Genomic DNA, 16327 nt, shown 5'->3' with positions numbered 1-16327 from the left:
ATCCACAGGATCCACCACAGCTGCCTCGCGCGTCTTGTTGTCCACAATCAAGTACATGTAGTTGTCCTGCAGAGCCGGCAGGATTTTCACCTGCATGCTCTCCAGCTTAACGTCCTCCACTGTGCTATGCATGCCTCTAAAACCAACTTTACGCAGTTTCTGAACTGAAATGAGATATAGAATGGGTTTTAGAACATGGCGGGGATACAGCAAGAAGCGGTGCAACAAGCAAACAAAAATAAAAACAAAAACCAAACACAGAGTGGCAACGGCAACAAAAAGCTTAGGGCCCCAGAGATTAGATTAAACATTAAATGTACGAGTATGGATAGATTACGGTTGACGGGACTTTGACAGACGGGAGGAACAGCCAGAAATCGTCTTCGTATTGATCCAGCACCAGATGGAATCGCAATCCGGAGGACTTGCAATCGCAATTTGTTGGACGAACCTCGGAAATAGGCGGCAGTCAATTGGGTTTCAATATTGGTAGCCACGCTGCGCCAAGCCGATGACAACATTTAAGCGGTTCTAAGTTTAGCTAAGCTAATGCTTGGTGAGATGAATTAAATTAATAAAAGATTTAAGGCACTTAATGGTATTTACGGTTTATGTAAATTTTTAGCTCTGGAAAAGTGCCGCAAATTGCGGAATTGTGACCTATGAATTATCGATCAAATATACCGACAGACCCTCAGAAACATACCAAAATATACCTTATAAACGGCCAATGTTCCAATGGAACTCAACATAATTGGAATTAGTGGGGATGGAATAAAGACTGAAAAACATGGGGATGGGAGTTATGATACCCTATATTCTTGAATATACCTTACAAGTAAAATATACTCGACTGATAAATTTCAATAAATATACATCTATATATATAAAAGAAAGTCGTATTTTGTTCAACACTTATAACTCGAGAACGGCTGGACCGATTGCCATGGTTTTGATTTGTTGGATTTGTTTCCGTCGCGAGTACCAGAATACATCTTAAACGAGAAGGGACGTTTGAGACGCTTCTTACGCGTCACAACTTTTATACCCGGCACTCAGTACTACATCTGTAAATTAGCGGTTATTTGTCAAATTTTAAATTTTTTCTTCATCTGTCATCTACATCAATGTAGATCATTACTTCAGTTTTGTGTTGAGTGTTGAATATGACTGAAAATTTTGTTGTTAGTGTTAGATTGTCCCGCGCTTGTTGGAATGACCAAAGTTTTGTAAAACAATAAAAAGCCTATTGCAAAATAGCGTTAAACATCCATATTCTGCTGTCCTTGAGGTCCTAAATGGGTTCAAACGATTCAGGAGGCACTTCCGCTCACAAAGAGGCGTGGCATGTCCTGATCCGACAGGAAACAGCCGAGTTATATCGTTATGGGGATTACATTTAAAAACATCCTTAAAATGCCATTATCCTTAAAGTCCTTACATCCAAAAGGATTGAAAACGATAAAGGACATTCGCCTGATTACGAGGAGGTGTGGCATGTCCTGATCGACCCCCAAATTAAGGAGAAAATCACAAAAAACGTTCTGTGGAACTACGATTTGGTGCATACCTTTAATGACTTGAGATTTAAAAAAAACGTTCGAGTTTCATAGCAGCCAGCTCTTGACACGGTAAAAAACATAAGAACCAGCTACCTTCTGCTGATTTATGTTCGCCTAGTACTCGGTTCGAAAATTGCCATTTGAGCGAAGCAATTTGAAAAGTTGTTTGTTGTACAACAAACATTTTCTTGTTGTACAACAATAACAAAAACATCTTTTGTAGTACAACAACAACAACAACATAAATTGACAACAACAACAGGACATTTTTGTTTTATTGTTTTCTCCTTTATTTGGGGGCCGATCAGGACATGCCGCACCTCCTCGTGATCAGGCGAATGTCCTTTATCGTTCTCAATCCTTTCGGATGTAAGGACTTTAAGGATAATGGCATTTTAAGGACGTTTTTAAATGTAATCCCTATAACGGCATAGCTTGGCTGTGTCCTGTCGGATCAGGACATGCCACACCTCCTCGTGATCGGGACAATGTCCCGGTCTGATTACAATCACTTCGGATGCAAGGGTATTAAGGATAATGGATGTTTAAGGATGTTTTAAACTATAATCTTTGCACCGCTATAACTCGGCCGTGTCCTGTCGGAACAGGACATGCCACGCCTCTTTCTCAGCGGAAGTGTCTCCTGTATCGTTTGAACCCATCAAGGACCTCAAGGACTGCAGGATGTGGCTGTTTTACGCAATTTTGTAATAGGGATCCGTTCAGCTTGAAAGTATGCAACATTTTTGCGAATCATGCCAGTTTTAAAAGATACTACAAATATTGGAAAACAATATCGTAGCATCCTGAAAGCATGCTACACTTTTTATTGTTACACAAAACTTGCGCCATTCCATGTTTACAAAATTTGTTGATATTTGTGTTATGCTAAACTTAACGTGATTAACCTTGACTTAACCTAGTCCGACATGGTCTCAACTCAGATTGGAAATCGGTCACTTCGATGGAGAACTTGTAATCCTGTTCGCAGGAGTCGCTCGTCTGCGGGAAGAAGGTGGCATTGACGGGCATTCAGTCTTCAGCTACACCCCCAAGATGGCCCATTGTTGGTGAATCGGGCCCTATTGGCCATCTGTGTTTCAGAGACCTGCCAGAGACGCGTACGATCCTCATTCTCCAGCTCCATGATGCCGAAAAGGGTTTAGATTTTCTGAAAAACACCAAACAGGAACATGTAAAAAGATAATTGCTGGCAAAATCAATATACACCTTACCTTCTCTGCGCATCGCTTTACAATATCGACACTATGGTGCGGCAATTATTGTAAATATGATTCGTTGCTCTCAGTTACCATCTGGGCCAGATCTATGGCAGGCACAGTCAGATAGGTCAAGGCCAGCGCATCGAGCTTCTACAGTTGACGCATCCTTATCCCCATCCTCAGAATCTTTGATATTGCCGAGTCGTCGTGTATTTTTTCGCGAATCCGCTTACGTTAACCCTGGCCATGGGCCTGAGTTTCAGCTTCTGCTGCTTGACAGAGTCCAATCGTAGCCCAGCAGCATTTCCACCGAATTCTCGCAGAGAATTCCCTTGCTGGAAGCCTTTTCATTGGAAAACTGTGGAGTAAGTAAACAAACACAAGATTGCCCATCAATTATAATCGATGCGTACCGCTGATATACTCACAATTTCTGTAATCAAAGTCAATGTATTTATGGCATCCTTGCCATCTGTGATATCTTCCCAGGGTATCTAACGCACAGTGACCATGACACGCTTGTGTCATTCCGCGTGGCCCACCACCTAGTAGATAGCCAGTCGTACGACGGCTTGCAGCAAGAGAATATACATAGTTCTAAAAAGCATACAACAAACAGACATATTCATTTCACCAAATAATCACATAAACATTGGAGCACACAGCATGGAGCGCTGGAAATCGTACACGCAGTCTGTTTGGTACCTACCTCCTTGTTCTCGTACTGCAATTGGCATGCTGCGGCTTCCGCCATGGCTGTTTATCGGTTTACCTACGTTTTTAGTACTTGAATTATACTAATTCAATTGTTTTTCAATTAAATTGTTAAATTAGCAAAAACTTGTGTTGCTGTGGTAACTAGTGTTGAAAAATGCACAATGGAACTATCGATAGTAAACAGGCATATCGAGTATTCAATTGATGTCTGACAACAGCTCGCCGCTATGAAAGGGAAGTATGGATTCAATTCAAACAAGGCGCCACGTGCAGAAACAAATACAATTTAGGTACATATTCCAGATGGGAATGGATGAATGGAAATAATAGCAGAGAATTGAATTATAATTAAAGGTGCTGAAGGCTCTCACTTGCCAGCAATATTAAAGAGAAGATAAAAATCAAGGAAAATGGTTTAAGATGTACGGTTCCAGTACATTTTAAAAATAAGATAGGTATATTTCGGTATCTTTACGAGACGGTATTTTGTACCACTAAATTCGCGGTCGCACTGGTCGTTCCAGCTGGTGGGGCTGCTACGTATTGGGGAAAAAGCAACATCACCGTGAAAAAATTGGTAAAAATGTGGTTTTCGGGCAAGTAGGTGCTAGGAGGTGAGCAGGGTAGTGGAAAATCGAATGAAAATTCGTTGAAACGCACAAACCCCGATATGAAATAACTGAAATTGCCAACGCATTTCGTATTGGTACGAGTATCAATCGCACCAAGAAGCAAAAACAGCGACAGAGACAGACAGAGGCATAGGCATAGGCACTGGCAGCAGAGGCAGTGTGGAAGCAAGAAATTCGAGGCAGATGACCGATGCAGAAGTAAAATCTACGTGCAAATTCGACAAACAGAGCTAAGATAGCAGTTGGGGCAGATATATTGCCGCAAAACAGTTCTAATTATACAACAGCCGTAGTGTGTGTTCCCCCCCGAAGAACGAAACTGGTTATACACACAGCAGCAACGACGACGACGACGACGGACGACGAAGGAACGGGAGCAGCAGCAGCAGCAGCGAAAGGCAGTTCGGCGCAGCGGAGAGTGAGGGTGAGTAAAAATCGATTTGTTGCACAAAACGCCACACAAACACACACGACAGCGACAACGACAACGACAACGACCACGACCACACTCTGCATTCGGGGTGCGAGTGGGTGAGTGAGGTGAGGTGAGGTGGGGCAGGCAATGGCGACAGTGACAGCTTCTGGGTCGACCTGGGCGAGCAGGCGGTCATCAGATTGCCCAAAGTCTACGGATGGGCAGCCCAGCCCCAACAGGAACTTTCGAATGCAGCTTAAAACGATTCATTTTCTGATTCCAGGCATCCGCGACTGCTGTTCGATGGACAAAATCAAATTAAAGGTTATTGGCGTGCTGCGCGAACGCGACGGAGGCACGAATGTCAATCGAAGTGGAGGCGGCGGAGGAGGAGGCGGTGTCGGCATCGGCATCTCCAATGGCAACGCCAATGGCGGCAGCGGCGTTGGCAGTCATCAGGTGGGCGTGGGCGTGGCCGCTGCAATTGGGGTCACGCAGGACAATGGCAATGGCAACGAAGGCAACGCCCCTGGACCAGAGCGCACCGATGCACATGCGAACGGCAATGCACTGGCCCCCGGCACCACCGGAGTGGGTGGGGCGGCACGCACCTCGGTGCTGTCGCGTCCGCAGACATCGAAAATCAGCGCCCTCGACCTGGCCGGCATATTGAACACGCGGCGACGCCTGGAGTGGACCAAGGAGTGGCTGCGCAAGAACCAGGCCGAGTTCCTCAGCAAGGAGAATCTGCTGAACGAGCTGCAGTCGCGCAAGGATGAGTGCTACCACTTGAATTACTTCCTCGCCATAACCGAGAGCCAATTCCGATACCTGGTGCAAAAGCTGGAGCCGATCATCAGTCAGTATGCGCCACAGCGTAAAAAGAAATCGTTCAGCGCCGAGGAGCGTCTGGCCATAACGCTCAAGTATTTGGCAACGGGTAAGCTCCAGCTACTGCTCCTGAGGCAATAAATCTTCATTAATGGTCTTACCTTTTCCCGCTGCCCAACAGGTGAAGTGCATTCTTGTCGAAACTACTGCTTCCGTGCCTCGAAATTTGTGATAAACGAAATGATTGCCAATATCTGTCTGGGCTTCTATGAGCACCTCAAGGACCAATACGTGACACTACCAAAGACTGATGAGCAGTGGCGGAACGCGGCCACGGACATGGAGCGCAAGCACAGCCTACCCCAGTGCGTGGGCAATCTCTTCATGCGCAGCATTCAGCTGCAGAGCAATGTGGCCAGCAGTGCCACCAATGGGGACGATCGCAAGCGGGCGACCGTCATCTTTACGGGCATCGTGGATGCCGACAACAATTTCCAGTATGCGAAGGTGGAGCGAGCGGCCAACAGTCGCCCCAACGATATCTATAACCAGACCACTGCCGTGGAGCTGATCGAGCACAAGATGCACGCCCTGGAGGCGCAGTCGAAGCATCGCAATGGCTACTACTTTGCCGGAGAGTCGGTGCTGCCAGCCACCTCATACTTGGTCACCACACGGAACTGGCCGCGGGACCGGGCCGTGCTGGATGCCCTCGAGCAGGTCAATGCACACGCGGACCAGACCATGCGGATTCTGTGCAATATGTTTCCCATTCTGGCGCAGCCTCTGCGCGTCAGCGACAAGCACATCAGCGAAGTGGTTCTCGGCTGTGTGGCGCTGTACAATTTCCTGCGCAAGTCCGACGACTCGTTCCGGCGCAACAGCGACAGCATTGTGCAGCAGCAGCGTGGCGCGGAGCAGCAGCAGTTGGCGTATGCGGACAGTGAGGAGATCGACGATGACTGCATCATGCTGGCCACCGAGGAGGAGTTGCGTGAGCGGGCCGAGTTCACGCCCAGCGTTGGCCTCACCACCTGTTTCCAGCCACTGTGCGCGCAACGTGGCGAGACGCCCGAGGGCCTGGCCAAGCGGGAATGGCTGCTGCAGCTGCCACTGTCGAGCGGCGAACAGAATGGAACTGCAAACGAGACCGAGAACGATAATGAGAATGAGAATGAGCATGAGAATGATAATGAGCGTGGAAATGCGAGCGGGAGTGCTGCCAATACCAATGGGAGCGGCAGCGAGAATGGAAGTTTATATTAGAGCAATTTACCTAAGTACTAAGTTTACGAATTTTGTGTATAGTTCCTTGTTTTATATTTTGTAATCTATACTCTGTAATGGCATTGGCCAGCGCATGGCAGGTGGCAAGTTGCAAATTGCCGGCTAATTGTTTACCTCTTGTTTAGCGCATTCTTCTTCTGCATACCATAACGATTATCATTACCGATTACCAATTACCAATTACGAATTACAATTACCTGCGCTGTTCGTTCTAACCTTCAGTTCGTTCGTTCGTCGTTCGTCGTTCTGTGCTTCTCCTAGGGTCTGTCTGTATAGTTAGCTTAGTTTCTTATGGAAGTTCAGGTTCAATGAATGACGCTATGTGATTGTCTCAAATCTCTTTGTGGCCCAGTGGCTCCTGGGGAGCTTAGCAAAAGGCGACAAGCCACCAGCTTGTCGTCGCACGAACAGCGGTGTGAAAGTCGAAATTCGATTAAATAATAATAAAAACAAAAATGGAAAACAGATCAACAAAATTACAATTTTAGTATTCGTATTTAAGCAAGCAACAAATTATACATAATTATATTTACAATAAATGTGTAAGGAATGGTCTTTACGTGTCTAAATCTGAGCCCCAACCCAATCCCGCTTTGCTTCTCCCTTTCAGTTATCGCTCCAGTGCGGCCACTGCTGCACGAGGGCGTACAGCGCATCCCCGGGACTCTTTGTGGCGCTCACCTGGCGATGGCCCAGCAGCTGATAGCTATCCACCAGCTGGCCCTGCCCCACAGCCTGCTCTAGGAGCGACTGTCCAGCCGCCAGTGCAGCATCGCTTGGCGGCTGCTGATCAAAGTTTCCCATGAACGCAATGCCGAGGGAACCCTCATTGTTGGCGCCAGCAAATGCTCCCCGCAGGCTGGTGCTTCGACCCTCGTAGACGCGTCCATTACCCCCTATCAAGTAATGGTATCCAATGTCCGAGAACTTCTGCCGCGTCATCTGGTACTGCTGCAGATTGCGCACCAGATTCGCACAGCTCTGATCATCGCTGCAGCCACCGCCGCCCGTGTGTGCAATCACGGCACGGGCCAGAGGCGTCTCCATGCTGTCCATATCCCCGCTGGCAGGGCGGGCATTCCATTCGGATCGCGTTACCAGCGTTATGTCGGCAGCGACAACTGTGAGCCCCACAGCAAGTAGCACGAGGAAGCGGGTTGCGTTCATTCTGGCACTGTGTCTGTCGAACGACTGGGAGTGGGATCTGGCTATGGAGTCGCTCTTATTGGTTGCTGATAAACCGTGTGCCCCTGGGGCGATAGCTTTTTGCCCTCTCAACAAGCGACATTCATAAATGGAATAAATGAGCACGATTCGAGGTGACTTCCCCGCGAGAGCTAACCAAAGAGTCTGCTTAGATTCGTATTTATGGATAGCATGACGCAGGCCACAGATGTGACAGGTAGAAAGGGGTGCAGTACACATGGGCTGAGGGGATTTTTGGATTCATTTGAATGATTCCCATGGAGGCAAACGGTTCACTTGTTATACGAAACTCTTGTGGCAGCCCCTGCTGATCAAGTGCCTATCTCTGTACATGTGATTGCTGCCGATCAATTATTATATGCGGGTTATTCATGAGGGTATTCCCCTGGCAAAGCCTTCACTCCTAACTCTTCCGTTTGGCCTGCCGCTCTATGCCAAGAAAACCCCCAACTTGACACAGATGTTCAGCGCAGTAATTTAATTAAAAAACTTTCGTAATTAAATGCAAAAACAGCACAAAAATAGCAGAATGCGTGGAATAATCCTGCGCCCATGGTTGGTGGGTTTTAGGGGAGTGAAATCGTAAAGTGACAACGAAAATGCAAGTAAGCGGCCCTCCATTAAACGCCAAAATTAAACTATAAAATGCCAAAAAAAAAGAGGGCAAAGGCAACAGCAGTGGCGAAACCGCAAAACAGACAAAAAGCCAAACCCGAAACGGGAGAATAAAATTCTCCTTCGACTGGGACTGGGGAGGATACAGCGCTGGGAAATAGTTGCTACAGTTGGGGGCTGCTGGCTGTTAACTTGAATTTAAACGAGTTTCAACTGCCACGAGGACTCTTCCACTGCCACCTCTTATTCCTCTCTCTCCTATTGGGGCTTGTTGGATGGTTATTCGAACAGTTTTCCTGCGCGAAACTAGGCTAATGCCAACGCCCTACCCGCACCCGCCGAACACCGAGGCGGCAAAAACATATTTTTTTCCGGCTGCAGTGCTGTGTGTCCTGGGTGTGCACCCACAGCAGTCCACGGCGCCAGGCTGGCTCATTTGCAAAAATTGTCAGATTTATTTCGCTAATTGCTGCTCATCCGTTTAATTAAAATTAAAAGAACTTGCACAAGTTAAGGGCGAAAGTTTTTATGCGAGTTCTCTGGAATCTCGCATTGGGCACGTTTAGAGCACAGCACACCTCTCCCCTCTCCCCTCTCGGAGCAACCTTCTCCTATTGTTGTTACTACAATGCCATCTATTAAATTGCTGTGCAAAGTTGGCGAACGCCGGCGAGCACCTGGCAACAAGCAACTTGCCCAACCCGGAGGAGGATTGTGGCGATGACGATGATGATGTTGCTGTAGGTGGCAAGCGGCAAGCGCCCCGGGTAGGCTTTCAACTCTGGACAGGCAACAAATTAAGCTGCAAGTCTTGCAGGCTCCGTTAAAGCTGTCACATTTCACCCCCCAAAAGGTGTCAATCGGGAGAGACCCCGAAAAGTTGCGGCGTACAAGAGGAAGCATGAAAGCAACAACTATTTGGGGCAGGGGTGTGGGGTGGTACTCCCCCGCAACTACAATTTGCACGCAATGCTGCAACATCTGGTGTTGCACCTCCAAGAACTCCTCCTCTGGCGACACTGACGACCGGAAAGAGCAAAAGTTGCCTGCAACCACACTGTGGATTCGGATTTTGGGCAACTTTTGGCAGTGCGGATTGCGGATTGACACCAGCCATGCAAGGGAGAGTGTCGATGGGGGCGACATTTTTATGACAACTTGCTTAAATTTCATAACAGAACTCCCGCAGCAGAAAAGGGAAAACTTATTTCGTTTACGAGTCGCATAACTTGTCTCTGCCTCTGTGTGCTGTGTGTGTGTGTGTGCGAATATTTTCCTTAGGGTGTGAGGGGTTAGGTTGGTGTACCATCGATGTCGATGTCGCTAATGAATAAAGTTCGCTTGCGAATGAATATCCACGCCAAGCAGTTGCACGGGCTTTGAGACTGGGGATTTGCTGCGTAAAGCGACTGGAGCACCCCGACCGGTAGCAGCCAGATGCAACTGCAACTATCGGAGAAAGACTTCTCCATCGATTGAAGGTATTCAAATTGCAGAATAAGTGTGTTAAACGAACGAAGATAACTGCACTAACTACGACGATCAGCGCTCCGAACTGCAGCAGCAGCCAAAAGCTCGGATCAACCGCAAGAGCGAAAGCTTTAGCGAGAGAAAGAGCTGACAGAGCGAAATAAAAGAACAGTTAGGCGTATGCCGCTCTGCTGCGAGCAGTGGTAAGATCTGGAATGCTGAGTTCTGATACACACACAAAGACAAACTCACAGAGATAAAATACAGATTTTTGTGATATTGCTTTGCTTTGCATTCAGGGTGAGCGCTGACTCGCTTGCCGCCGCTCTGACGTTGCACTTTTGGGGGTGTGCAATCCCCCATTGAGTTTCCTGTCAGTTGCTGTAATATTTTTAATATGCAACGAAAAATATGCGCAACAATATGGCGGCAGTATTAAAGCCGAATGATGTGCGTAACACAGCAAGCTTCGTCGTATTCATGATCATCATTATCATCTTCATGGGTGCTGGCACATTGACATTTTAGAGGCGTCCTGCATTGGCATCAGCTTCTGCCGCAGCTTTGGCTCTAGCTGTAGGTCCCCCTCCCGCTCCACACCCTGCCGACATCTTGTCAGAAATTTTCATGCTGCTGTAAGCAGTTTTCATGCACATTTTTGGGGCACTTGTGCTCGGCACAAACACTTCAATTTGGCTTCAAGGATGCGTGCATGCGGGCAGCAGCCATGAATGGATACAGAGCCATGGCCATGGCCATGCCCAGATCCAGCTGCAGTGTCAGAGTCTGGCAAGCAGCAAGCAGCAAGCCAGCGTATGGCTAGGAGATGGCAAAAGGCAGCCCAGTCAAAGTGCCGGAAGGAAGTGCGCTGTGACGTTGCAGGGGGGAGGATGGAAGATATACTCGTGCTCCGCCGCTCGCATGGCTATGCTATCCTGGGATATGGCGTCAAGCAACATGCAACTCTTAAACTATAACTTTTGATATATGCCGAGGAAATATTGTGGGGAGTGCACTCAATCGTGGTTGCCCAGGCATCAGCAGGGGCATCAGCCAGGAGCAGCAGCAGCAGCAGCAGCCCCATCAACTACTTAGCGTCAAAACGCTTAAAGTTGAATTTGTAACGCTTCAAGTGTGGCAGCGGCACAAAGCCAATGGAGTGTGCGGGGGTAGACAGGGGAGGACCTGTCTAATGCCAGTTTACTCATCTATTTTTATTAAATCGCCACGGATACACACACACACACACGTGGAGAGCGTGGAGAGCCTGGGGTTGGCTCTTGTTGCATCGCTGGGGAAACGCCAACAAATGTAAAGTTACGCAGAGAGAGAGAGAGAGAGAGCGATATGTGAGAGAGAGAGAGAGAGAGAGAGAGAGTAAAAGATAGCGCAGCTTATGAAGGTTTCTCCTTTATATAAATCATTATTATTTAGAGCCCGAGCCGAAATGTTTTCTATGGGCTTTGGGCAGCTCTATTTCCTACTGCTGGCATCTAAAATATACTTTTGCAAGTGCAGATTTAATTCCAAACATTAGTTTATTGCTCTCGAATGGTATATTTTCATGCACTAGGAGTAGCTCCAATTTACGAAATACTTTCCTTGTCTGGGAACTTTCTTTCTTCCTGCCAGCTTTAATGCCTTTCCCTCATTTGTTAGACGAGACTCTGTGCCTGCTCTGTTATTGATATATTTATATTTACACAAACGGAACTTGGCTTCTCCTGCCTAAAATTACTTTACAGTTTGTTGCAAAACTGCAGCGAGACCCTCCTTAGTTAGTGTATGGCGAACTGACTTTAGACACTTGGTTGTTACAGCTGCAGAGCAGAGGCCACTCCCAGTGTCCACCCACATGGTGCCAGCTTATTTTCGAGGGTTTAATTTTGATTTAAACGCTGGCAGACAGCTGGTAGCCCAGTGCGTGCTGGAGCAGAAGCACAGACATGGACTCGCTCGGACACGAGAGACCCTCCCAGTAGGGTGGAGATTTCCTTTTGGGCTTCATTGAAATTTAAGTTGCACTTGCAGCAGGGACAGGCACAGGGACAGGCACTGCGGGATGCCATTGAACAGCAAAGACACTTGCAATCGAGGGACGGGGCTAATGAAGGGCACTCGCTTTAAGGCAATCTTCCCACACAGACAGGTCGAAGGGCCACCTCCCGGCAGCCATTTAATTTTCATTAGATTAAGGTAAGCTTCGATTCGTACCAAGCATCAATGGTGGGAGGACAAGAGCAGACAGCAGATGGCAGATGCATCTACGAGCTGCATTTATCTGCTCCTAGCTGGGATCTGTGTCCTCCTGCTGCTGCTGCTTCCATTGCTGTTTGCTGTTTCCTTCTCGTAAATGTAAAAGTTGCAACTTGTAGCCTCAAAATAACCACAAAGTAAACACCAGAGTGGCAGTGGCAGTGCCTCTGCTGGAGTGGCAGTGGCAGTGGCTGCGGCAGTGGCTGTGGCTGTGGCGCCTCGGAGTGGAGTGGCATGGAGCACGGCGTACTGGCTGCTGTCGGGCAAAGAGGTATTTGAATAGCCGGCCAAAGACATTGCGTACACTATCACCACGGGACAAGGACATTGTACGTGCGGGGGAGTACCCGGACACGCTTCAGTGTCCTTGTCGATGTCTTTGGCGCAGCAGCAGCAGCAGCAGCTTCAGGCTTCAGGCTTGGGTCCAAAATAAATAAGTGTGTAATTTAATATTTAAGGCTTTGTCAGTAATTATTTCAGCACAGATGGCGAAACTTTTGCTTTGTCACCCGTCGCCTTGGATACAGCTCCAACCGGAGATGGAGCGGAGTGGAGTGGAGTGCAAGCTGCTGGGCTCTGGGTTCTGGAGCCTTGCAGCTCAAAGAAGGTTCTACGCTGCTCTCATAACTCTGGGAACGCATCGTTGGCCATTAAATTGACCCACTTGCTTCACATTTGTCTTTATTAAATGTGAAATTACGAGCTGGCACTTGAAGAAGCAAACGGGAACGGGAACGGGAACGCGTATAAATTATAAACCAATTTAATAACCCACACCAGGAGCCAGGGACCGAGGAACAGGGCCAAAGTGTGCTCGAAATGAACTACCAATTTGCGGAGTGCTTACTCCACACTGCAACATAATAATGGCTGCGAGGCAGAGAGCGTGGGTGAGCATGAATTATGCTCCACGAATTGGGTGAAATGTCTGATGTGTTAGGGTGGGGTGGAGGCTGTGTCACCTGTGGGTGCTGCACCTTTCCCTTTTATCTCCACTGATGCATTACGCTACACCATGTTGTGTGTGCATTCCTGGACTTTGGTCTGCATATTCATGCGCATAGTTGAAGCTTGTAATTATTTCAGCATTTAGTTGAATATTCAAATGATTTATTGCACGTCTCGTATTCAGGGGCCACAAACTGACATTACCTGAGTAATACTAGTTCAACAATTACAGAGTCAAAGGCTACTACATCCTCCCCCTAGCTACACTAACAAATTTGTTCTCTCACTTTTCTGCATAAAAGAGCGCAGAGAAGCGCAGAAGAATAAAATTCCTCGCTGATCGTTGACTAAATAAATAAATAATACACCAAAATGTGCACTTAACGTGGGGTAACATTTATTGGTCACTTCTACCTATGACACTGTGGATCCCGAACAGAAAGGGAAGGGGCGCGGCTTTCCAAGCTCTCGAGTAACATATTGCGTGAAGCTTTCCGCTCAGCTGCATGGAGCGTATGTGTGTGTGTGTGTGTGTGTGCGTGCGTTTGCTTGGAGGTTTCTCCCCCTCCCTTGTGTGCTTTTACTTTGGTTTTGTTTTTTTGTTCCCTAGTCCTCGTCCCCCTCGTCTTAGCAGGTCTTCTTGCGCTTCACGGAACGGGACTTGCGGCGACTTGTGCCGCAGCTCTTCGGCTTTCTGGACATCTTGCGTTTGCTCTTCTTGCAAGCGGACATATTGCGCCGTCGCTTGGCACTCGAAGACTTCTTGCGCCGTCGCTTGGCACTCGAAGACTTCATGCGCTTGCTCGTGGCACAGCTGCGGTTGCGCTTGCGCTTGGTCTTGCTCATGGCGCGGCTCTTGGGCTTCATGTCACAATCCGCTGTCTTCACTGTTATATCAGACCCCGGCAAAGTCAAAAAGTCCTTGGATAAACCCACCATGGAAGCAGTGCTGTCGTCCTCACCGCTTGAGCTCTCCACCAATTGCGATCTCTTGGCATTTTTTGGCGATAGTCGGGCTGTCAGGGAAGCAAAACGAGGCTGCTACACGAACTAACTTTATAAGCACTCACAATGACTCACGTTTCGGTATTGGTTACGCTGAGCCTCATCCATCGAGCGCCACTGCTGGACTGCAGTGTTCACCAATTTTTGCCTGTTATACATCTTGCCAAATCTACGCTTGCAGTCCTGTACGAAGTTCAGATACCCCAAGGCGGATCGTCGAGCCTGCACTGGCGAAGCATGATCCTGCTGGGCAGAAGTGCTCGGTATGTCGTCACCCGAAGAGCTGCATTGCTCGGGTTCGGCCACTGCAATGTTGTCGCCCGATGCCGCCGATCGGTCGGGGCCTTCATCTGCATCCATCGATGGACTAACAGACAACACACTGGAGGTACAACTCGACATGTCCGACATCTCTGAGAGAGACATTTTTTACGCGAACAAAACAAAACTCACAAATTTTGACTAGAAACAAAAAACACTCAAAAATATTTGATGAAAATTCAAAAAAAATAACTTTTCAATTTTAGCTTGTAAATGTATTATTTATTAGAAGTTGTTGTTACCCTTACGACTGACTGTATAAAACTGAACTGAGAAACAAACTCAAACTGAGACCAAAAAAATTTCACAAGCCAAGGACTGCTATGATTTGAAATTTTGTTCTCCTATATTTTTCAGTATTTTTTTTGGAAAATGCTACTAGATGGATATTTATTTTGCATAGTTTTCTTTTGCAATAAATGAAATACAGCAGCAGTTGAGATAAAATGAGTTTCTCCACAAATAAATCAGAATATTCTTTAAATTCGCGGGCGGGACATGGAGATGAATTATGTTACTCTCAAGTGATAAGCACTCAGCTCCCAATTCCCCTCAATGACTTCGAACCATTGGCCTTTCCCCTAGGTATAAGCTCTCGCAAGTTCGAGCAGAATCACAGTGGAAATCCTACTCAAGCACTTCGAACCAGCTGCCTGCCACGGCCATGTTGGTATAAGTTGCGCAGGTTCGAGCAGAATCGCTGTGGAACTTATGCATGTTTGAGTGGATACATTCGAGCCGAGCGTGAGTCCGTTTGCAACTGCAACACGAGCCTGTGCGATGGTCCTGGCCAAATGAACAATGCGAAATGAGGGGAAATAAAGCTCAAAACAATTGAGATTTTATTTTTGAGTTTATATATTTTTGCACCCTTTCATCGAGTCAATATTTGAACCATTTCCGATAATTAATAATTGATAATTGCATTGCATAATTTGATAAGCAAATATAATCATTACAGCACTCGGCACAACAACAATAATCCACGAAATTTAATTTATTTATGAAAATCCCAACAATCAGAAATGGTTGCGACCAACCGAAGTTATTAAAGACCAATTGGGACGCTGTTAGAGAAATATCTGGTGCTTTGGTAGCAACTTTTGTGGCATTTATTCAACTGTTTTAGGGTCAAGAAGTTCTATTGACAGAACTTCTTACAGTCCTTAGTGGCTTTGGTGCTGCCTTGGGCAGAGAAGTTCGCCTAAAAAGGGTCGTCAGCAGAGCACAAAAATCAATTGATATCACAGCAAAATTTGAATGAGTCGAGCCATGTACATATGTATGTAAATATGTATGTAAATATGTATGTAAATATGTATGTAAATATGTATGTAAATATGTATAGGCAACATGCTGCTCCCTTTCCTGTCTAGTATTGTTCTGTCTATTCCCTGCTATGCAGCGATTTTCGGTACTGTGCGCGGTTTTTTTTGCGTGTTTTGTTTTTGCCATGAATTATTTTTCCGTGTGCCTGGTGAATTTTTCTGGCCAAACAATTGGCAAGCAGCAACAACTAGCATGGAGGCATGGGGCATGAATATGATGCATGAAATAACAATAATGAAATGACAACAAAAGGCGGGGGGATAACAAAAGGATTGCCAGATGCTCGTTGGGGGAGGTGGGTGGCAGTGGCAGTGGCAAAGGCAGAGGGACATGTCAGCTATGTAGTTGAGCGGTGACCGAGTCAGGCATCAGGAATGGACACGAATGGACAGGACAGGGCAGGGCAAGGGCGTGCGCTGAGCAATTCCAAATCAAATGTGATTTTTGGTCACTTTGAAAATTGTTGATTAGTGACGCCTGAATGCAGTTCAATGAAATTTTGGGCGCTGC

At 47.0% G+C, this 16327-nt stretch overlaps 4 protein-coding genes and 1 long non-coding RNA gene across 5 annotated transcripts; 1 reads left to right on the top strand and 4 right to left on the bottom strand.

The window, feature by feature from the left end:
• On the bottom strand, positions 1-600 carry LOC117893450 (hydroxyacylglutathione hydrolase, mitochondrial; the record flags this gene model as incomplete). The annotated part of the gene is made up of 2 exons (XM_034800069.1): positions 452-600; positions 1-164 (listed from the first exon to the last, which is right to left on the bottom strand). Coding segments are annotated over exons 1-2 (234 nt in total), but the record flags the coding sequence as incomplete, so codon positions are not given.
• Positions 601-2343: 1743 nt separating this feature from the next.
• Positions 2344-3865, bottom strand: LOC117894996. The gene is made up of 4 exons (XR_004648895.1): positions 3495-3865; positions 3214-3382; positions 2798-3143; positions 2344-2733 (listed from the first exon to the last, which is right to left on the bottom strand). It is a non-coding gene; the product is annotated as an uncharacterized LOC117894996 (long non-coding RNA).
• Positions 3866-4015: 150 nt separating this feature from the next.
• On the top strand, positions 4016-7117 carry LOC117894988. Its single transcript, XM_034802335.1, has 3 exons — positions 4016-4558; positions 4833-5489; positions 5562-7117. Exons 2-3 carry the CDS (start codon positions 4853-4855, stop codon positions 6644-6646), a joined length of 1722 nt encoding a protein of 573 aa, XP_034658226.1. The 5' UTR covers positions 4016-4558; positions 4833-4852; the 3' UTR covers positions 6647-7117.
• Positions 7118-7157: 40 nt separating this feature from the next.
• On the bottom strand, positions 7158-7869 carry LOC117894991 (peptidoglycan-recognition protein SD). Its single transcript, XM_034802339.1, has one exon. The coding sequence runs from the start codon at positions 7832-7834 to the stop codon at positions 7274-7276; it is 561 nt and encodes a 186-aa protein (XP_034658230.1). The 5' UTR covers positions 7835-7869; the 3' UTR covers positions 7158-7273.
• A 5668-nt stretch (positions 7870-13537) lies between these two features.
• LOC117894978 lies at positions 13538-14740 on the bottom strand. Its single transcript, XM_034802318.1, has 2 exons — positions 14243-14740; positions 13538-14178 (listed from the first exon to the last, which is right to left on the bottom strand). Exon 2 carries the CDS (start codon positions 14099-14101, stop codon positions 13790-13792), a length of 312 nt encoding a protein of 103 aa, XP_034658209.1. The 5' UTR covers positions 14102-14178; positions 14243-14740; the 3' UTR covers positions 13538-13789.
• Positions 14741-16327: the final 1587 nt, after the last annotated feature.

This window comes from Drosophila subobscura, chromosome J (assembly GCF_008121235.1).
Source record: "Drosophila subobscura isolate 14011-0131.10 chromosome J, UCBerk_Dsub_1.0, whole genome shotgun sequence".
Lineage (NCBI taxonomy): Eukaryota > Metazoa > Arthropoda > Insecta > Diptera > Drosophilidae > Drosophila > Drosophila subobscura.
This window is presented reverse-complemented; position numbering and strand designations above follow the sequence as displayed.

Bases quoted from the DNA above. Each gene is read 5' to 3' on its own strand.
- LOC117894991 (XM_034802339.1), bottom strand. From the start codon at position 7,834: ATGAACGCAACCCGCTTCCTCGTGCTACTTGCTGTGGGGCTCACAGTT.
- LOC117894988 (XM_034802335.1), top strand. From the start codon at position 4,853: ATGGACAAAATCAAATTAAAGGTTATTGGCGTGCTGCGCGAACGCGAC. The intron at 5,490-5,561 runs GTAAGCTCCAGC...GCTGCCCAACAG, and splicing joins GCTCAAGTATTTGGCAACGG to GTGAAGTGCATTCTTGTCGA.
- LOC117894978 (XM_034802318.1), bottom strand. From the start codon at position 14,101: ATGGTGGGTTTATCCAAGGACTTTTTGACTTTGCCGGGGTCTGATATA.